The 22,577-nt window shown below is 41.3% G+C and overlaps 1 protein-coding gene across 4 annotated transcripts in view; it reads left to right on the top strand.

Annotated features, from left to right (window-relative positions):
• PLCB1 (phospholipase C beta 1) overlaps nt 1-22,577 on the top strand; it is a 331,098-nt gene that overhangs the window by 290,413 nt on the left and 18,108 nt on the right. For 2 of the 4 annotated variants that reach the window (XM_033055243.2, XM_033055242.2), the window contains exon 32: nt 20,072-20,136. The exons of the other annotated variants lie outside the window; for them this stretch is intronic. In XM_033055243.2, the coding sequence (XP_032911134.1) occupies nt 20,072-20,110 (39 nt within the window). In that variant the 3' untranslated portion in view covers nt 20,111-20,136. The remainder of the gene's footprint in view (nt 1-20,071; nt 20,137-22,577) is intronic. 4 annotated transcript variants of the gene reach the window in all.

The raw sequence follows: 22,577 nt of genomic DNA on the forward strand, positions 1-22,577 counted from the left end.
AGAATTTTGGGCTTTTGTCTCCTGAACCTCTTAATTGGTAAAGAAACAAAATTTCTAACCCATCTTTTAAGTGCCTCGTTGAGCTGCCTCAACCAACTTTTAACCCACAGCTGAATTATGTCTCCCCTCTTTCTTTTTCACCTTGTGTGTTGCACTTTCATCTTTGATGCAGAATACAGTGTTGAAATTCACACCAAAATGTTGCCCTTGACTCCCCATGACTCCTTAATTCTACTGAAATTGCTTACTTCTTGTTGGGTTTCTGTTACCCACCCATAAAAACTTAGCATTCAGTTCCCTGGGAGTGACTGGGGGATTATTTCTGTGGAGTTATGTTCAGTTCTGGCATTGATGCCTGCAGTGCATTGCATATTGCAGTGTTAATATTTGGGATCAGTTGGTGGCCTGAATAGAAAGTGAGCCCTTCTTGGGGGCTCACCACTGAGACAGAATGTGGTGGTTTCCCTCTCTCCTTTACCTGCTCTGCAGACATTTCTTTTCCAGTGCATTTTCCTGCAGGATTTTCTGTCCCTGGCTTCCTTGGGACACTCAGTGAGAGGCACCAGACAGCCCCAGTGTCTCAGCAAAGCTGCTCTGCTTCGTTCACAGAGCTCAGAGCAGCCTGAGCTTTCCCTGGATCTCAGCCCATCAGATGAAGCAGTTTCTCTTCTGAGGTGCCAGGAGTCAGGCTTTCCCAGTTTCCACTTTTTCCTTGTCCTTCCCCAATTTGTACTTTTTCACTGCCAAGCTCTCTTGGCAGCTTGAGGTGAAGTGCTGTTAAAACACTCTCTGTTGTTACAGGCTCCGTGGAGTGGTTTGTTTTTGCCTCTGTCCCAATTTAACAGCAGAAAAAAAGTTTCAATCATTTTCAGGGTGTTCTTGACCCCTGCAGCTGGTTCTTCCTGCCATGCAGGGACATCAGAACAGCCCAGTGGGATTTCTTGAACAACAGTGACAGGGAGGTGCCCACAGCATCAGCAGTGTGAATGATGAAAAGCTGCTGGAACAAGGAAACTGGATAACTACTCATAAATTGGCAACAAATTATCATGTTTTTTCTCTTTTTGATGGGGGGGTTAATCTTCTTACTATTGTTAATATTTAGAGATAGAAGCTTTCATTATTATAAATTGCTGATTAAGTGTGGTAACTTTCAAGGTGGTATCTGTCTTTTTAATATACTGAACTTTCATATTTGTAGTTTTTTGGCTACTGTGCTTTAAAAACATCCAACACATCAAATCAGTCTTTTAGAATAGTTGGGCATTGGGAGTTAGTTAGGCTGAAAATCTGATTTCTAACACCATGAAATAAAGAATATGGTGCATAGTTCACCATGTGGATCATGATGTGATCAGAAGTGCTTTGTTTTCCTAATGAATCCATCATAGCATAGAGACTTGTAGAGTTCCTAAGCAGTGAAAGGTAAAATTCTAAACTCAGTCACCATCTCTGAAGTACTTCAGTGAGTTATGCCCTTTTGCAAATGTTACCTATGATGACATCCAGATTCTCCATCTGGTGTTATCCCATACAGTGTTCTGGATGTTGAATATTGACCCTTTTTATAATTTGAAATTCATATGGTGTCATAAACAGCAGAAAACTGTGGGCTGTAATCATGTAATCATCCCATTCTGCACTTCTGAAAGGGGTTTGGTTTTTTTTTTCATTTTAGTTAGTAGCTGAAATAATGCCATCCTTGAAGAAAATTGCTGGTACTTAAACTGTTTTTTTGTGCCAGGGATTCCTTCAGCTTCCTTTCTTGAAAAAAAGAATGTGGAACACCAGAGACAGGCTGAGTGTTGGTATAATGATAATATTTCACTGCCTTGTGGGCTTTTTGGGCCTCAAGTCTTACACTTACATGGAAGTGTAGACTGTTCTGCAGCTCATTTGTGAAAGTTTAATGCTGCTGCTAACTGGCAGTGCAAAAGTATTGTCATCCTGGGAATATTTCACCCTTTTCACCTTTTCCTGGTTTTGTGTGGATTTGTGCAAGTGTGATGAGTGCCAGCTAAAGAACTGGTCAAATGGGATGGTCTGATTGTATTTCCTCAGACTTTGCATTTCCAACACTTTTATATTTCCACATTGCTGCACTATTTAATTCACTTGAATTAAATGATGAGTCCTAAAGTGAATTTTCATGAATTAGAAGGGCCATGAAGTAATGGAGCTGAAGAATACTCTAAGGGCAATAGGTGCAGGAATGGAGGTAAGGCTCATCTGCTCTGAATTGAGATACCTACAAGAAACCTGAGCAGGTCTCAAGTCCTCCAAGGGAAGGAAATGCTAGGAAGCACTTCAGATAACCCATTTTTTGTGTCTCCTCTGCAAGAATACCAACGCAGAACTCACAGACATTCCAGCAGGACCTGTGGCACATATTTTGATTAAAAATTAGTCTGAGTGTGAGGGGTTTAAATGGTGTCAGCAGAACTGGCCTGAACCCCTCTAATGGAAAAGACAGGCATTACATTTCTGAAGCAAAGGATGAATCAAGATTAACTCTTTTGACAGGTGTGGAGCTTTCTTGATGCATGTGAAAACAAATATGGGGCACCCTCCAAATTGCTGCACCTAAATTTTGTCTGTGAAATGGATTTCTTTTGGAGAATAATTTTTGTGGCTTAGATTAGCTGTCAGAGAAGATTCTTAAATGGCCCTTTACAACAAAAAAGTGATCTATCTTGGCTATTTTTTTTTCACTAAATGTATGGAGTACCACTAGATTGCAGTACCTTCAAGCTTTTTAATAAACCCCACTAAGTCTTGTACAAGGACTCTTTGGAGTCCAAACCTGCCCCCAGACTGTGAATGAGGCCCAGTGTGTGTCCTCAGGGAATTTCCTGTCTTTTGCCATGGGTGGACAGCAAGCACAGCTCTTTGCTCAAACAAGGTTTTCATCCTGTCTAAGGAACAAAGGAAAGCAAATGTTTAAAAAAAAAATACATTGGTTATGTTAGAATACATTCCTCAGCTCCCAGGGAAAAGGAAGCATTGAGAATAGAAGGAAGGAAGTGCCTCAGAAAATGAGGATATGGACAGTTTGTAGGTGGTGTTGAGGAAAGGAATGCTTGGAGAGACAGGAGGGAGAGGAAAATTGGGAGCAAATTTCCATGTTCCATTGCCTGGCAATAGAAAGCAGTGCCAAGGTGCTCTGTACAGGCTGTTCCAAGGTAGCTTCAATTACCCCAAACTGGTGAATCTAAAGTTTAAATAAGATTTATGAGTTGCATTGTGTGCCTTCAAATCAGAAGGAATAAACTCTTTTACTGTTGCATTCATTAGAGAATGGACATATATCTTTATATACATTTAATAACAAAAAACAAGGAACAGTTGTGAAAGCTGGGACTAAATGATTTACGTTTGCATTTTGTTAATTCAGGAATGTTTTTGAGAAAACTGACATTTTAAAAGAGAAATTCAGACTGTAATCATGATGTTAAGTTAAAGACAACCCTCTTTTAAAGAGTGAAAATTGACATTCTAGTAACCACTCATCTGCAGAGACAAGAAGTGAACTTTACCTTGCATTCCATCAGATGAAATTATTTTATTTTATAAGAATTACTATGAGAAGAATGATTCAATTTGCACAAAAGGCTCTGGGATGTATTGTGGTGCTTTTTGACAGACAGAGGTTTGTGTTTTCTTTCTTCTCATCTGAGCTTTACTGATGGCCATTTCTACTGCATTCCTTTAGAATGGAGCAGATCTGTGTTTTGATCAGTCAGGTATCTTTACTAAGATTTTAAATCTAAAATTGGAAGAGTAACTAAGTAAGGGAAAATAGTTTTTATTGTCAAGAAGAAAGGTTGTATTTCATCTGTGATTTTGCTTGTGAAAACAAGTTAAAGATAGGTTTAAATTTAAGTTTTGCTTTTTAATGCTGTGAGCGCAAAATTGATTTTCTGTTGCTCATTGTCTGTTTCACCTACAAGCTGTTTGAAGAAACTTTTATTCAGAAAAAAAAAAAATAATCTCAGCAAAGTATGAACCACCATGGAAAATTGGGCGGCATCGCTTTACCAGCAAAGTAAAGAGAAAGGCTGGGATATAGAAGTGTAAAATGGCACATGGACTGGAAAATGGATGCCAGTGCTCAGTTTCAGTCTGCAAGCAGACCAGGTCCATCCCTGGAAGATGTCCTGCACCATGGGTGGTACATTGGACAGCTCTAGGAGTGCTGTGGGTGCCTCCCTGCAGGTCCCTCCCCACTGTGCCCAGGGCTGTGCAAAGACCCAAATCAAGGCTGTGCTCCTTGGCTTGTGAAGAGAAACATTCTCTGCTTCCCTGAGCAGAGCTGTGCAGGGTGAGCCATCAGCCCAGCTCCCAGCTGATGGGAAATGACAAGGTGTGAGAGGGAAGGGAAGTGTTTGTGATTGCAGGTGAATCCTGCCTGGTACTGGTGCATGTCGGGACACAGGCACAGCGCTCTCAATTCCCAGGGAACAGCAGAGAGACGAAGCAGAGCAATCTTAAAGGAGTGCTTGTGACTTGAAAAAATCACATGGTAGACAGGCCACATCTTTTAATTCTGTAACTGTTACAGAAAGAGGAAAAAACTCCTCCTGTTATCTTCCCCACTTGCCTTTGTCCTTCACTATCCCAGTGATTTTTTCAGACTCACTAAACTGTGCTTTTTCCAGGTACCTGCTCCCACACACTGGCTTTGGTTGTGTCCTTGTTCTCAGCAATTTCCAAATTGGGAACTGTTTGAAATTCCTGCTACTAAGCTATGGGACTTTGGGCACTTTTTTCCCCCCTTTTGGCTTACTCTCCCTTACAACCCTAAAAGCACATCCAAACTTGTGGTGAAGGGAGCAGCTCTGAGCAGAGCTGGCATCAGGCATGATAGCTCCAGAGCAGTTGTCACTGGAGTCAGGAATCTGGGAAGAGCTGTTTATCTCCAGTGTGATTAACAGGGTGATGCCATGGAACTGCATGCCCAAGCAAACAGTTTGAATACCATAAATTTTTTGCTGCTATGACTTAATTTAGACATTCCATGTGGCACTTTAAAATAAAGAATTCCGTAGTGCACCATTATGGAAGAAAGTTTCTTTTGGCCTTTGCCCAGTGTTACATCAAGGGATCACTTTTAAGGACATCTATTGTAGCTATTGCCTAGAAAAAGCAGTTCAGCCATAATAGGTTGGTTGTGTATACTTTCAGCAAACCTTTAAATATTTATACTTTCTAATTTATGGTGTGTGCTCCCTTCCTTAAATAAAGAGCTATCCTGAATATTATCCATCTAACTCTTCCAAAAAAACAAACCGGAGCACTAACCCAAACAAAGCTCTTCAATTGTATTGCTCCTCTTAGTTTACCTCAGTTCCATTCTATTTAAGAGATTTTTTTCCCTTTTGTGATTATTCAGTGAATGTATAGCAGTTGGAAACTCCTGTTGGAAGGATCTAAAGAGCAAGCAAGGATGAGTTTTACTAAATTTATCTCTTTCCTTTAGGAGACAGACTTGCCCCCAAAAAGACCTTTTTCTTCAAAGTATTGTTAACATAACGGTAGCAACTCATGTTTTCTATGAAAGATTGAAAGATAATTAATTTTTAAGATGAACCAAAGAGGGAAAAAAACCTAAAAAACAGCAGATTTGACAGCAGAAGGATCAGGGAATGTAACTTCTAATGAAGCATCTCTGTGTACTTTGTTCTCATTCAAGGAGACTCTCTTCAATTGTTTGTTTTTTATGGCATCTTGCTTATAAACTGCAGAGCAAACAATTTCCCACCACAGCATAGTGTCACAGATACCTTGGCCCCTTTCCCACAGGACAGCAAATTAAACAGACACTTTACCCCCTCCACGGACTTTTAAGTCAAAAAGCAATCAGAGTCAGCAGAGGAGGAAGTTGTTCTGTGCTGAGCAGCCTCTTTGATTCACTCAGTCAGGGCTGGGATGTGTTTGTGATGCCACTGCTGAGCCCTGATGGGCTCAAGGCCCAGGGAGATTTTAATGCACTAAAATGTTATGTATCCTTGCAGGAGCACTGTTCCTGCAGGAAGGTCAGCTCAGCTCTGGTTCTTTGGGCAAGCTCTGTCTCTGCAAAGCTGTGGGAGCTTCACTGTGGGTTGAGGACAAGAAGGGACCTGAAATTTGTAACAGGGTCACAGCCCAAAGCGGGCTCCAGATGTGTGCTTGGTGCCTGCAGGTGAAGACATTCTGTACAAAAAGGTTGGTGTGAAACAGGAGCTGTGGAATCAGCTCCTCCAGATGGACACAGTGAGAGTTGTCACTTGTGCTGTGGGGATCAGCTTTTCCCAGAGTCTGATGTACTGCTCAGGACAAAGACACTTGTGTCTGGTATGACACAGTACTCTTAATATTACATTAAACTTCATACAAATACTTCATACAAGTTATTGTTCTATGGATAGTTAAAGATCCAATCTATGCATAAATAAGGCTTGCCTTAAAATCTATGTTTGAGCTTCCTTTGATCTAAAAGGAAGAAAGGATTTCTCTGATTTTTCTTTTTAAAAAGTGGTGCTTGGTTTTTTTTCCAGAACTGTTGTGCTTTCCTCAATAATGACATAAATGTTATTTATTGCTTCTTCCTTTGGATTCTTTTCTCTCTGCAAACTTAATTTATGGCAAAGGAATAGAACTTTAAGACATACTACTTTCCCATGTAGGTCTTTCCTATAGAGCATAAAAGAGAAAGTAATAGATACAAACTCATGAGCTTCTTTTTTTTCTGTTTGTTTTGATTGTAAAATATTTCTGTTTTCTGTTCCATCCACAACTGCAATATCCTTTCTAGTCATCTTCCCAGTCCTGGGAACTTCTTGCTGAAAACCACCATGTTTGGCACACAGATAATGTAATGATATATCCTGAGTGTAGCCCTGCAAATCTTTATTCAGTAATAAAATATTTGGTTTGCTGATAAATTTTTATTTTAGGCAATGGTCTGCCTATTATTTTCACTTACTCTGCACCTATAATCACCTCATCAGCAGTGTCTACACTGCTTATCCCTGTGTTTGTCTTTCCCTTCTCACTTTCCCCAGGTAAACAGTACTGATATGTGATGGGATGGTTTCCAACCAGGATCTGTCACCTCCTCCTCAGTTTAAAATATAATGTCAGACTTGCTTCTCTGCAAGCTTTTTGGGTTAAGTTTTCTCATGGCCTGAAGGATTTGTGTTTTAACAAGCACTCTGTTTTCATTTAGGAGAGTTACTGAGTTGTGTGTGCCCAGATTCACACACCACTGAACTCTCTGAGGGTCTGGTGGTGAACTTTCACAAGAGGAACTGCTGAATACTTGAGACTTTTAGCAGTTCCACTTCATTTATTGGTGCCAAGCCCTTGAAAAAATCTGTCAAAAGCTGAGGAGATTCAAAATGGGATTGGAGACCACTTCAGAAATTAAATGTTTTCAGCACTGAAGTTCTAGTTGACTGATACTTTGACAGGAACTAAAACTTAATTACAGGACTTAGGCCAGTGTTTGAGAGATTAGGACCAGGAAGGTGTGCTTGAAGGTGGGAATTATTTTATCTCTGTCTGCTCTAGAACTCTCTTTCCTTTGGACAGCACCTGGTGCCAGCCAAGGGCAGAGGCTCAGCTGTGGGTCTGAGCCAGCCTGGCAGTCGTGGCACTCCTAAAGCCCTGGGCCATTTGGGGAATCTGGCCTGCAGTAACCAGATGTCACTTCCATTATTCTCACATACCTTCACACTGGAGTTAATTATTGCAGCAATTCTCTCATCCTGATAATCCTGTAAATATATCTGTGACTTTGAGCATGCACAGAGAGTTTCCCCATGATGTCCCGAAGATCTGATTAGGAACCCTCCATGAATTTTGTCTGTATGGTGTCTTTATTCTCCTTCTCAAGAGCAGACACATTACTGTCACTATTTCTTTATATGGTGCCAGCATGAGAGTGCCTGGCTCTTCATGAGCTGTCCATATGTAAACCAATAACTTGTAATTACTTTTGAGAGTGCCTTTAGGAAATAAGGACGTGGCACTTACACATTACAGGCCCTGTTTCAGAAGGAAGACAGAGGCATCACGCGACTGCCCTGCTGGAGCAGATGTATCTGGGATGCAAAATGTACATGCCACATGTGGGCCAACTATGAAACAAAATTAAAATTTTAATCAGAGTCTCTGTGCATTTCCCAAGTATTAGGCAGCAGATTGTTGGGAGTATAAGTAGGTCACATGTTGTGTTGAGCGATTGTGCTTTGTCCTTTGCCATCTGGCAACATGAATCAACGTCAGCTGGATGCAAATAGAGCTCTGCAAAGGTGACCTTGGCAACAGGAGCAGGGACTGCAGGAGGCTCACCTGCAATCACAGCAATCCTGGCAGGGAAAACCCAAAAGGAAGAGAGGTTTGAGTCTAGGAACCTTTATGGCCACTACTGCCAGTCTGGGAGTCAGCTGTTTGTCAGTGCAGTCCATGGAGTTTCATGGATTGCTTTAATCTCTCAGTGGATACTCACATGTCAGTGAATGGCCAAGACTCCACTGGAGTTCAGAGCAGGTGTAAATGAGATGGAAGATAACAAAAAAACCCTGGTCATTATGGTCAATTTTTCCTAGAAAGAGAGATTCCAGATATTTATTACCCTAGGATGTGTTTTTGAGGAAACCTAGCTTTTGAAGCAGTCTGCTTTTAAAAGTCTCTGAAGTTTAACCTAGAAAATAGAAGATATTTGTAGCTCACTTGAAATGACACTGTCAAGACAAATTTAGCTGTGAGTTTTAAACGTGTGGGTCTGAAAAAAAATCAATAGACAATTCCAAAAAGGAAAACTATGTATGATGAGACTTCCTTGTGGTGCTTCCAGCTCAAACAAATGCAGGGGTTTTTTGCGCACTGAAGGCTTTGCTTGGTTGACTTGCATTTTGCTGCCTTACTTTAGGTGTCAATGTTTGAAATCTTTGGCTTAAGCATCTTTCAGAGCAAATTCTGGGCATGACAATTAGAATCCAATTCTGATGGTTCCCAGTCCTGTTTTGAAACCACCAATCCCAGAAAGGAGTTTTGTGGTCTGCTCAAGTTTTCCTAGTTGACTGCATTAACAATGAAGTCAGAGTTTCCCCTTTATGGAAAACGAGAAAGGGGAAAGGCAGATTTATGGGTTCCAGGTTCCATGCTATCTGCAAAATGGATTTAACACATGCCAAACCAGCAGCAGAGAGGTTCCCTCATACCTTGTGTGAACAGAAGCAGCATTTGTCCTCTGACACAAGGAATTGCTGTGGAGCATGGAAGCCATCAGGTTTCCTCAGCTGCCTTCCCAAGCTGTGACTCATGCAGTGAAAATCAGCACCACAAAATCAGAATACAATGCTGCTGTCTGTACACAAACACACTAATTTAAACCGTGTGGGGACTAATTGTCTTCAAAACCCAGAGTCATTTGGTTTCTCCAGTTACAGCCAGGCCCTACTGGAGTTTACAGCTTCTTTTGTCATTATTTTAATTATTATTATCATTATTATTTCTGAAAGCACTTTATGGGAACATAGAAACTACTCTTCTTGCACAGCAAATACATCAAAGCACATTTATCTGTTCCTCTAGTACTAAAGGAGGGAAAGTGCTGCTTAAAAGTGGGTGTGAAGCTGTAAGATTGTCAGGATGAGAGCAGGAGCCAGGTGTTTATACCTGCTAAATATATGATAAATGTATTCCCTTGTATTTTCAATATATGAGAAAAAAAAATGTATTTTTAGTACTGAAACTGCTAAGTACATTAGTCTAAATTAGTCTGTCTCAGAAAAATTTTGCAATAACTCATGGCCTATGTCCACAATATATGGAGCAAGTAGAACATCTAATTTTGCTTTAAGATTATTTTATTAATTTATTTTACATAAGTATTATAAATTGATCTGCGACTCCAGGCTGCCTTGAGTATATCTAGATTTGTGATGAGTGCACAGTGCAAGTTATTTTTAGATGTGAAAGGCTCTTGCATCCACAGAGTGTGGTTATTCACTGCCATAAATGCGCTGGGGAAATAAGTAATTTCAGGGCTTTAAAGTGGTTTGCAACCATCTTCTTTGACTTTATTTCATTTAAATATTTTCCCAGTTCTCGTGAACTGTTCCGTGGGGTGAGTCTGTTTCTAATTGATCACCAAGTCAGACATGACAATGTGATCTCTAGGTTTCAATTCCTGTGTCTGGTTTAAGTTCAAAGACAGAATTTGAAAGCCATGCACAAACTTCATTGAGGGGACTCAAGACAAAATCATGGTTGCTGCTGAAACTGTGAATACTTGCTGAAGTTCTCAGTCTGAATGGCAGAGGTTTGAATCAGCACAGCAGCAGGCATTTCCTGGGATATTACTGGATTCTTGCAGAAATTCATGAAGCTGGATCACAGCACAGACTCTTGTTACAGGTTCATATCCAGACCAGACTTAAAACTCATTAAAGCCCTTAGCTGGAAGTGCAAACTTCCATGTGAGCACTGTCTAACAGGAACCAAAGGGAGCAGCAATTCCCTAATAATGTTACAGACTTTGGGAGCAAATGTCATTGTTTCCAAAGCAGGCAGGAAAGGAGCAGATGTTCAGAATGCCACACAACTTCTGTAACACCTGGAGATGGAAGATGGGGAACATTTCTGATCTGCTTGTGTAGGTGTATTCTCAGTCATATCCCAGAATCTATTCATTTTTGGGGGTTTGGATAATGCTATTTACAAACCAATTGTGTCTAACTTTTATTTTTAATTAGGAAAGTTAATTGGAAAATGTCCTTAGAAATTAGGTTTCTCCCTTGACATGCTGTCAATAAATAAGTTATGCTGAAAAACAAGATGAAGATAAACAAAGGGCTGTTTCAAGGCAGCAGAAAAAAGGAGCAGCTTAGTTCTCTGAACAATAAAACTACATTTTATCATCTAAATATCAACACATTAATATTTATATTTATCATTATTAATTTGATTGCATTATTTTAATAAGAAATGCAGATAGAATAAGTGTTATGGCAAATATTTGCTTGCATTCATATCACTTCCCATTATTTCTGCATGTTGTCAGTGGATTGTGCTGCTGAGCTCAGAACTAACCCCAGCTGGGGCAGTGCCCCAGAGCCTGGGGGAAGTTGCCACTAAACACCTTCAAGACTTCCAGCCCTTCTCCAGCAGGGGCTCAGATTTGCCCCAGGGGGAGGGAACTGCCCCCACCACTTCATAATTCCCTCTTTGACAGTATCAGCACTGCTGGTTTTATCAGCTTGCCAGGCAGCTTGAACTGCTGCAATAAGTGAGACTGCTGTTTGGTCAGAAGTGAGCAGCAGTCTGTGGGTTCTGGTTCTCTGATCCTCACAGAACGGTGTCCCAAGTGAGCTGGCTCCAGCACTCACCTCAGCTTTCTGCCCTTCCCTCCCCTGCAGTGAGATAAGTGACCCCAACTTTCTTCCTTATTTGTAGTCCTGCCTGTTAATGTGAATTCCACTTGGCAGCAGATTACATTCATGCACTTAATTAATTTAAGCTACAGCAGCTAACAAGCAGATGCAGAATTTGCTCAGCCATGTCTGCAAGAATGGCATCATCACGGGGAGAGAAAAGGAGGATTGCTAAGGATGCTGTCTGCTTTAGCTCCACCAATTTAAGTCATCCATAAATTTGAACTGAAGTCCTCCATCTGTAAAAAATCTGGGCCCTGAGTCAATATGAAATACAAGAGCATTTCAGCCTCTTGTATTTTTTTCAGGTATTAGTAGGACTCCATCTCTTCAAGAAATGATAATATTCATGCACTGGCAGTAGCTTAGTGCAGGAATAGAGACCCTAAAACCCTTGGCTGGTTCTGCAGGGGCCTCTCACAAACAGACAGTCCCTGCCCAGTTACTTCTTAAACACAGTTTTCAACCAAAAAAATTATAGAAATATTTGAGCAGGAATTAGGCACTTGTACAATGAAAGACAACTTGAAGTACTTCTCACTTACTAAACATATTAAACACAATAGTTTCATTAATTACACATCTATCCTGGTTTTTGCAATGTTATTACTATCACCAAGAATTGTTTAAAAACAAACAATCTAACTAAGAAATTAAGAAATGACTGACTGGGAAAGCTGTTTGAATAAGTATTTTTGGGGTGTCAAGGAAAATGCTACTAACATAGTTGGGCACTAATAATTCCTATTGAATGTTACTTCTAGACGAGATCTTCCAGAATGATCTTCAACATCTTTCAAAAACTAAAAAAACAGAAACAAAAATTAATGTTATTTTTCATAGCAGTTGATGGTTGGAGTTTAAAACTGTCCACATATGCAGTGCTCAGGGCAACTTATTTATCTGGGGGCGTGAAATAAAACTTCAGAGGAGGGTTATCTCTGTCTCACTGAGGCTTTGGTGGATTTGGTGCCAATAAAAAAGCATTTGTTGGTATCTGGTTTGCCAAAGCTCTGGAGAGGTGCCTGTCCTGAGGTCTGCAGGGCTCCTTCCTAGAGAGCTTTTACCTTTCTGTGTCACTCTTGACATGGTGTGGGTGGAAATCAGATCCAGGCTGCTGTGATTGATTAAATCACCCTAGAATGACCCTGAGCAGATTTTAGACTTTTGATGTGGGAATGAGGCAAAGATTTTGTGGGGGAAAAAAAAAAAAAAGGTTGATTTATTAATAAGCATTTCCCTGCTGTAAGTGCATCTTCTATCAGTTTATGTGGATTAAGGAGACAGGGATGGCACAGCCCTTCTCTCTACCCTCTGAAGTTTGGTATGATTACATGGAGCCCAGCAGGTGCTGCTTTCCTGGGAACTCAGCATTCAGGCAGTCTCAAATCTCAGGGACATGAATGCTCTGAAAGCACTGGGTGGGATCATCCTTAATTCAGGACCACTCCAATATTTCCATTTTTCATAGCTGTTCCCAAGCTTGTGTGCTTTCCTGGCTGAACTGTGTTCCAGAAGAGAAAGAATTGACCTGTTTCTGCCCAGCACAATCAGTTGAAAACATTTTTGTGGGGACCTGACAAGAGAAGTGTGGGTGGATAAGGTTAAGCCCAGATGGCATCTGCAGATATCCCCTTGGCACACAGCTGGAGTATTATTCTCTCCAAGGCCGGAAAGGGCTGAATTGAGGCAGAAAGGCAGGGTGGTCCTCAGATTTACTGTGCCAAGGGAGAGTTCCAGTCTGTGTGCTCTTGGTACTTCAGGCTGGGGAGAAAAGCACAGCTGAGCCATTCTGCACTCCATAACCCTGAGAACACAAATCTCAGCCATTGCCTCCTGGTTTCCCTCCACACCTGATTTCCCTCTGGCTGATTTGTCATTCCTGAGAGTAGCTGTTCTTATAAACCTTGGGATGAGGTGGTAAATCTAGATCTAATGCCCCAGCTGAGTCAATAGCACACTGGGTTGGAGTTAATTTTTCAGGCTTATATGCTGTTTGGAACAGGAAATCCGTGATTTTAATTAGCAATAAATAGGAAATAGTCTGCTGTGAATTGATCTTAAACAGGTACTGCTGTACTAAATTAGTTGAAAATAAGCAGGATTTTCCATTCAGCAAATTGATGCTAAAACATCTTGGGTTTATTAGCAGCAGCTCCATTATCTGTCTCAGGCTAACTCTGGTTTCAGAAAGGAATGAAGCTGAATATGTGTTCTTAGACAAAAATAAATGAGCTTATCATGGAGTGCAGAGCATCAGGACAGAAGGGATTTCCCCCATGTAGGCATTTGAAGAACTAATTGTCATATGTATTCTGTCTTAGCAAGTAAATGGAACTAATAACAATTTTTCAAAAAGATATCAACATTTTTTGTTTGTTAATTCACAGTCATTTAATGTTTAATGAAATTTTGGGAGATGACATTTTCTTGATGTGTTTGTGAAGAAGATCCTTTCATCTGACACTTCATTAGGGAAAGGATTTGGATTTAGAATGTTCTTAGGAAATAAAGCTCCTTTTATTCCAGAGAAAACTGTGCAATCTGTTATATTTAATACAGAGAAGGCTCTAAAATTGCCTAAGCTATCATGCTTGTCTGTAAGACAAGAGCATGCTATTGCTTTCCACTTCTAATAGTACTAAAGTCTGAACCAGTAACTTGTATTTCATGCAGTTTTGCAGATGGGAGAGTTGAGACCTTGGCAGTGAAATGAATTGAGGAAGGTTGCAAAGGAAAGCAGTTTGTGGGATAAGACAAATAAACTATTTCATTTGCACAAGGTGCTGAATCAGTGAGATGTCCATTCTCAGCCTGATGCTTGTCTCAGTTTGTCTGGCATTTGTACATAATCTTTCCAAAGATGTTACTGGAATCCTTTTGAATAGGTGTGATTTAGAACAACATTTTGGGATAGGATGAGTATTTTCTTTAGTTTGCAGTCTTCCCATTTTGAGTATCATTTCCAGAAAGGCGATTTCTGAGGCAAGTAGCTACTGGAGAGGGTCCTGTGGAGGCCACAAAGATGATGAGGGGTCTGTTTTGAGGAGACACTGGGCCTGTTTAGTCTGGAGAAAAGAGAACGGAGAGGGGATCACATGAATCCACATAAATATCTCAAAGAGATGCCAAGGAAGGTGCCAGACTCTTTTCAGTGGTGCCCAGAGAGAGGATGAGGAGCAGTGGCCATGAACTGAAACACAAGAGGTTACACCTTAACATGAGGAAGAACTTTACACTGAAGGTGGCAGAGCACTGGAACAGCTCCCCAGAGAGGCTGTGGAGTCTCCCTCTGTGGAGACATCCCAGACCCACCTGGACACCTTCCTGTGTCACCTGCTCCAGGTGACCATGCCTGGACAGGGGGTTGGACTGCATAATCTCCAGAGGTCCCTTCAAGCTCAAACTATTCTGTGATTCTGTCTCACCATGAGGATCACAGGACCAGGTCCTTTACATCCCCTGAAGAGAATTTACTTTCACAGTTCCTAATTCCCACTCTACACTTTAAAGCAATGAAATGCAGTGGAACATTTGCTGAATTGGGGCAATGAATACATTTCACTGGAAAGCTTTCAGGCATTCCTCCCTGTGACCTGTTTACTCTGAGGACAGAGGGAAGGGGGAGCCATGGCAGGACACTGCTGCAGGCTGTGTTCTTGCAGAAATAACTGGGTTAGCTCATGCTTAGCTCAGCCATCAGGCAGGCAGCTCCAGCTTTGGGTACTGGATACCTTATTTTAAATTGATGCACTGTGTGGACAGGAGGCTGGGTTTAAGGTGGAGTTAAGCTGATTTCTCTTTATTTTATGGTTCACCTCAGAGGACAGAGGTTCTCCCTGGTCCTTGCTATGCTTTTGTACATATATACATATAAATGTCTTGTAACACTGGAAGTTTAAAATCTGAGTGAGAATTCAGCACTGCTTACCATGAAATATTGAGAGCCTTCATCTGTATCAAAGGAATATTGGAATGTGTGCTCTAGACACGGAGTAGAATTTATCTGAATATTTTTTTTTATTGTTTTCACTGAGTGAGACTAAGCCAGGACCAAGCTCTTCCTCCTGCATTTCTTCCTCTGGGTACTACACAGTCAGTCTTGGAAGTCTTGGATCAGTTGGTAAAAAAATCTAGATCTGTGCTGTGTCTGTGATACGGATGTGAAGGTTCTTTTCTGGTCCAGGGAAGATGAGAATATAATTGGGTTTTACAGCTTGCAAAACATGAATACAAGATGCTGCCTTAAATGTTTTGTGCTGTTTCTATGTTGCCATGAGATAGATTTTGTCCTAAGTGTGTGTGCCACCCTGCTGTAGATAACACCAATGGGAAAGCACATCCCTTGCCCCTGGCTTTTCTGTTTTCTTGGTTTGGCAATTCATCTTCTGTTAGTAGATACCTACAGAAAAAGAGCCAAAACCATATCTGGCACTTCTTATTGAAGATGAACTCCACAACACACAACACAACTGGAAACAAAGTCTGAAAAGGAGTCATGGCTTAGAAATTTAGGCAAGAAAGAGCAAGAAAGTTTTTCTTGGTCCGTTGGAGACAATGTGCTGTTTTCCAGAAGGTTTGGGCTTTGCCCCAGTTTAGTGGCCAGTGAACACTTGCTTCTCCTGCAGCTGGCCAGAGTTTGACAAGAGTTGCCCCCCCAGAGAAGTAACCTTTAGTCAGGTGGACCCTTGGTGAGAGCAAGTACAGTACAGAAAAAGGAAAAGGCACTAGGCAGGAATGTTTCATTTCTAAAAATCTTACCTCACTTCAATTGTACCAATGCTTAAAGTTTTTCCATTTCCCCTCAAACTGCTCTTACAAATCTTTCCCACTCTCTTTAACGTGGTGGTTTTTGCTGCTGTGGTCTCAGAAAACTCTGCCAACTCTGCCAAAGGCAGAGCCAGAGCACCACGAGTTGCTGAACAGCTGAGAGGTGTATGAATTATTGAGGGAACTAAACCATGTGCTGTGAGGCAGCTCTTGTGGATAGGCACTATTTCCTTTTCTTCTCCCTGAGACACATGTCTTCGTTGTGGTTTTAAAGGATAATTGTGAAGAACAATCCCATTATAAGAGTTGATTGGAGGTGTTAGATCAGCACAATTTATTGTGGGGACTGACAAGATTGTATGCCCTAATTCTATGTGCCAGCAAGAAGAGAAATCTTGACTAATTGTGGCAGTAGTTCTTTACAGTAATAGCACAATAACTGAGAACACAACACAGCTTTTCATGACAGCTTAGAAGCCAGAAATACAAAGTGCAGCTTTTTTGTGGCCCTTTGCACAGGTGAGGACACATCCAGGACCATCAGATAAACCAGATTATATTCAGCTTCAATATTTTAAAAGCTTAAACATTTACTGGATTGATTTCTGGTGTCTCAGAAAGCTTCTGGGAAAGCAGCATTAGGTAGACAGTGACTATGAATAGCAGATAGTGTTTTAACACTCCCTCTTATCACCAGTGTTCTTCTGCAGTCTGGTTTCTGTGTGTGTGTCTTCCCTAAAATGTTGTCTCAGCACTAATAAAAGCAACAGATACATGGCTGCTTTATGATTTGGGATATTGTATATATTTTCTGTGTTTTACTACCTCTGTGTTAGAGATTTCATAAAGAGCTGCTTAATGTAATGTCTGTACAAACAGAAAGGTTCTGCTCACATCAGAATCAAGAAGTTGCTCAGGCATTTTCAAAACCAGGCAATTTAATTTTGCACGTACAGTCATGACCATCAGAATAGAAAAGAGCTTGAAAAATTCAGTGTTTGTTTTAATGCCTATGCTTCTCTCTGACTTCTTCTTACTGCAAGGCCATGCCTGCACTCCCAAACTAGTGAGCACCCCAGTGGTAAATATCAGGAGCATCCCAGTGGTGCAGGTGCTCAGACTATATTGTTAAAAGCTCAATTAAAAAAGAGGTTTTGAGTGGTGCATACCCTACTCACAGCTAAGTGGCTGTGTCCGGTAACCCTGTAATTTCCTCTGCCTGTGGAATTCATGCTACCCAGATATCTCTGTTACTTTCTGTGGACTGTGTTTTGATAAATAATCAAGGGGGAAATTCTTCAGTTTGGTTAAGTAGAGGGGGATTTGTTACCATTTTTGAACGTTGCTTTTGTTGAAATGTTTACTTATTTCTGATGTTCATCCTGCAGGTAGGTAAAGTCTGGATATTGGCAAATGTGGGCCTCCTTTGCACACCCAAATCCTGGTGTGTGAGCACATCACACAAATACACAAACCTCTTCCCAAACCAAAATGTGCCCTTTAACAGGGAGGCTGCCTAAAAACTGTGCCAAAAGAAAAGTATTAATGCTGCCCAAACTAGTGTTTTCCAAGACTGGTTTTAAGGGAATTTGTAATCAAATCTTAACCTGTTTTCAGTAGTTCCAAACCTCACTGAAGGAACTAGGCCAACATCCCCAGCAACAAAATGTTTGTGTGCTGCAAACTTACATGTAATTTTGTAAAAATTGCCAATTTTCTGTGAGTTGCTTTATCTGATTTGTCTGTCAGTGGGAGCACAGAACCAGTGGAGTACATAGATGAAAGGGGCAGAAAAATGAAGTGCATCAGGAGGAGCCATAACAAACTGTGCAAAACAAAGGAGCTTTCTTATTTCACTTTACATCTCACCTTCTTTGCTACTATGGTTTTTTTCTGCTACAAACTGTCACCTTCTGCTTCCTCAGCTAATATTTCAGGTTCATTTTGCATGTCAAGATGGTGCAAGCTGCCACTGGCACCCATTTCCTGAGCATCCTATGCCCCACATGTATCTCCTAACACCCTTTGTGTCAGTGTTAATGCTGTAGCTTTACAGCCCACTGCTGCCACGGTGAGAAAGACTTCAAGGAGAACATAAATCAAATGCAATTCATTCACCTGCTGCAATACAGCATTATAAGGTGGCATAGGTTCCCTAACACAGCATTTCAATCAAATCCAGCCAGTTGTTAGCTAATGGTATTTTCTGCCTGCATTGTGACTCAATTAGAAGTCATTTATGAATCTGCATGGAAGTAAAATGAGGACACAGTGCTCAGACATATTGTTCTGCTTCTTCACCCATTACCAAGGAAGTGACTCAATAATTGTATTCAGTTTCAGAAAATGCTTTGAGAGGAAATGTTTTGTAACAAATATTAAAAGTACTACCTCTGTTTCTAAGCTATTTCATCTTTACATATGAAATGAGAAGCTTTACTTTGTGTTATTGTCTGTTTGTATTTCTTTTTAAAGGTTTCCATTTTCAGTTTCATTCATAACAAACTTGACACCTAAGACAAAGCACAGGTTACCTCAGTGAGCTCACACACAATTATTCTGTGGCTGGCTGTCACCTGTGTGTCACCTGCATGTGACAGGGGATGCCACTGCAGCTCCAAAATGTCCAAAATACATGATAAAAGATAAAGTATGTCATGTGGGAAGTGTCAAGATTTTGGTGGCACCAACTCTGTCATGAGAGAGCTGTGATAAAATCTCTGCAAAAGAACCAAGTTCAGTGATAGACTCATGCAATTGCTACCATATGGAGCAGTAAATCACTAAATGCTGAAATAACACTGATTTTAGAGTAAGACAAGACAGTTACCACAATAATTTAACACAACAGAGAAGGGAACATGCTGCAGCCACTTGAAAATGGCAGGACAGTGCTGTTCAAGGACTGCACTTAGCAACAACCAAAAAAATCACCTATTTTTTTCATTACCTGGCTATAATTTCATAACCATCTTTTAGTAACTGCAAAAACTGAGGAACAAACTTATGTCTTTTTGGTTGGTGCTGGATTACCTTCAGGACTTCCCTACTCCAGACCTTAGACCTCTCCAAGAGAGAGAGTTTGAGTTCAGGGTGCTCAGAGCGGTGCATGATGCTGTCCCAGTGAGTCAGCTCCGAGCAGCCGGAGCACGTCAGGGGCTTTGGGACAATCTGACAATCCTGGAGCACTCCAGGGACTTTGGGACAATCTGACACTCCTGCTGATCCTTGAACTGCCAAACACAAGTTTCAGCTCCAGAGATAAGCACCAGCTGGGGACAAAGGTGAGAGAACAGTGGTAACACCTCCATGAGCAGCGTGTCCCACACATTTCCTGCTCAGGCGCTCGTTCAAGACTGACTCCAAGGGAAGAGGCTGGAGCAGCACCACTCCTGTGACCACTTGGGGATGTCCTTGGAGGTTTTCCATCCAAACTGCCCTGAGTTCAGGACATTAGGCATGATCACAGTCTGAGGCCAGGGGTGTCTCTTCCAGCACATACTTCAGGTGGCATGGCTGATGCTCGTTTTTCCCTTCAGACACACTTCCTTCCCTTTCCCAGAAAAAAGTGACACTTCTTGCAACCTGCATAAGCTGCAACTTCAACTAAAGCTGGATCTCCCTCATAACACAGCTGGAATATTGTCCTCTTGTAGCATGGAGTGACAGGTTGTGATAAATAGACTGTTTCTCTGACTAATATGTACCTAGTCAAATATTAATGAGCCAGCACACAGAAGCATGAAGTAATCTTTTGTTTTTCATTAAGTGCATAGATTTAAGAGATGTTGCTTTTCTGTAATGCACAGAATTATGTCATTTCAGCTTAGAGTAATTGTTAATCACCTCAAATTGAAATGATCCTTGGTTTTGTTTTAAAGAGCATAGAAGAACAAGAAGTAGAGGAAAAACAGAAGTAGAAATGGAATATGAGACTATAGTGAAAGTGAGTGAAAAATTCCCCTTTTTATCCAGTAATGCTGATGTTGTTTTCATTTTACATGTCAAAACCAAGTCAGGACCATCCACGATTAACTGCCTGGTGGTTTTTCTGAAATCTTTGAGCAATTCTAGCCCTGATTATTACCTGCTAGCTGCATAACATGAGCTGCCACTGACCATGACATCCCTTCGATACTGCGAAAGCGATTTGTGCCTTCTTCGGATCATACCCCACCCCATTGTCTCCCTGCCTGTTTTATTTATTGCTGCTTCTGCCCCACCTCAGTGCAGCCATCAGGGGCTGTGTGTAACAGCATGATTGTCCCAGCTTTCTTGCCACAGCCCTTTGGGTCATGGGAATATCCTCTGTTCTCTGCTCACAGTAGCTGCAGTACTCTCAGATCAGAACACCAGGCACTGTGAAATTCCTCTCTGAAGAGGTAAAGAAGATTGATTAATGTGGGGGTAGGAATTGAGAGCATCTGAATGTAGAAGTGGGAGGTGGGGAAAGGTGTTGAAGGCAGGAATTCTGGGTACCTCTGAAGATTAAGCTTACCAAGTAGATAAATTAAGGATTTGTCACCGGGGACACCAGAGTACAGGATGAAGACGGGATTAACCAGGGCATCACAGCAGAAGGAAGAACTGGGGTACAAAGAGAAAGGATTGATGAATGAGGATCAGTTAAACAGGATTAGTGAAGCCTAAAGGGGAAGACTTTAAGGGAAGAGGGTGAATTTTTCAGGGAGGAGGAACAGAAGACAGTTGAGGAAAGGCAGCCAATTCCTGGAAGAAAGATGAAAGTAGATTAAAGTAAGGGAGTTTTCTTCACTGCTTTATGGAAGGGCTCATGATTAAAGATGGTGATGGAATGGAATATTATTTCAGGTGTGTTCATCAGGAGACATGATTATGTATAAGCAAACTTCCTGTATCCTCCTGCAAACACAGCCATGCCAGGAGGGCTTGGGCTGTCACTGTCAAGGGGTAGCAGTCATCACACACCTTTGTCACTAAATCAGGGAATCCTGCTTGCTTTGTGGTTTTATTAACTATTTCACCTCTTTTCTTCTGGATTGCTTTGATCTGCTTTGCTTGTTTGGGGAGAGAACTGCCATGGTTCTCAGTGAGGGCTGTATTTGTTCTCTAAGCCTGTCTGGGGGTATTGTTTGGGTTTTTCAATACTGATCATGTCCCTTTCTATGGACATGCACTGACAAGGAAGGAGGAACCAACTCTGGGTGTTCGAACTGTGCCTTGCACAACACAAATTGAGTCCTGTGCTTTGCGGGACTCAGCAAGTGCTAAGTTTGATTTATGAAGTGATTGTAATTTGATTTGTCAGGCTTTTCTTTCTGTGAATCACCTGCCTCTGCTCACACAGACCCCAACATATTCCTCATGTGTAGATTCACATCATTATTATTTAAAGGTTTTTACTGTTGCATAATAAGTGAACATTTTTCTCATATGCTTGTTAAAAATAACACAATTGCAAGTATTGTTTAGTTCTCTGATTGTGGCAGAGTCAGAGGTTAAAACTGTGAGGTGGGGCCTTGATTTCATGAGTGCTGTTTTCCTCTTGGACACAGGCAAGGGAACTAAATGTGTGTTTCCTGAGCACAGTGGTTGTGACAAAAGAAAGCAGAGCCCATAATGAATATGTTGGCACCTCCACAGTATTCAAAGGAGTGACTTACTGAAGATGGCAAGATTAAACTGGCAATTACTCACTAGGGGACTGGGATTTCTTTGTTGTTTGTGTTTAAGTGACAGGAGAATATTGATTTCTGTTCCTGAGGGATGTGCTGTCTTCCTTTCCTGAAAAGCAGGAGGATGGGAATAGAGATGAGCTGCCTTGAAACAGCTCACTGAACATTTGAAAAAAACCAGAAGAACTTGTTTAAACTCTGTTCTTGTCATATTTTAAATAATATGAGGCCTCATATCACCTGCCTGGGTCGAGTTAGGATATCTTGGGAGGATGCTGGGAACCCAAGCAAATCCAATTGCTCCTGCACAGTTAAAAGGAAATCAGACCCCAGAGAGAACCTCCTCTAGTGAGAAGTAACTCCTCATTACACCACTGGCTTCATCCTACTCTCACGAGTGCAGCCTCATAGGCTGTGTAAAGGATTAGGAGAAGCTCTGCATGGTGGAATTGTCATTCAGTGCACCCTACCTGTGCATGGAAACTGGGAAACAAAATGGATTGGCACTGAGTACTCAGGGAGCTCCAGAATGGGGAGAAGGAATCCAGCACACCAAAGCAAACATGAGAATGATTGATATGAAAAAACATTTTTTTTCCACCCCTTTCTGTTCTAAGCTGTCACTGTTACATACACAGGACAAGGCATTTGGGATGCTGTGAAGTACCAGGATAGGGGAGGGCAGGCAGGGCAGAAGAAGGGAGTAAATTTTTCCTGCAGGCCAGAAAGGAAT

Source organism: Catharus ustulatus, chromosome 3 (assembly GCF_009819885.2).
Source record: "Catharus ustulatus isolate bCatUst1 chromosome 3, bCatUst1.pri.v2, whole genome shotgun sequence".
In the NCBI taxonomy this organism is placed as follows: domain Eukaryota; kingdom Metazoa; phylum Chordata; class Aves; order Passeriformes; family Turdidae; genus Catharus; species Catharus ustulatus.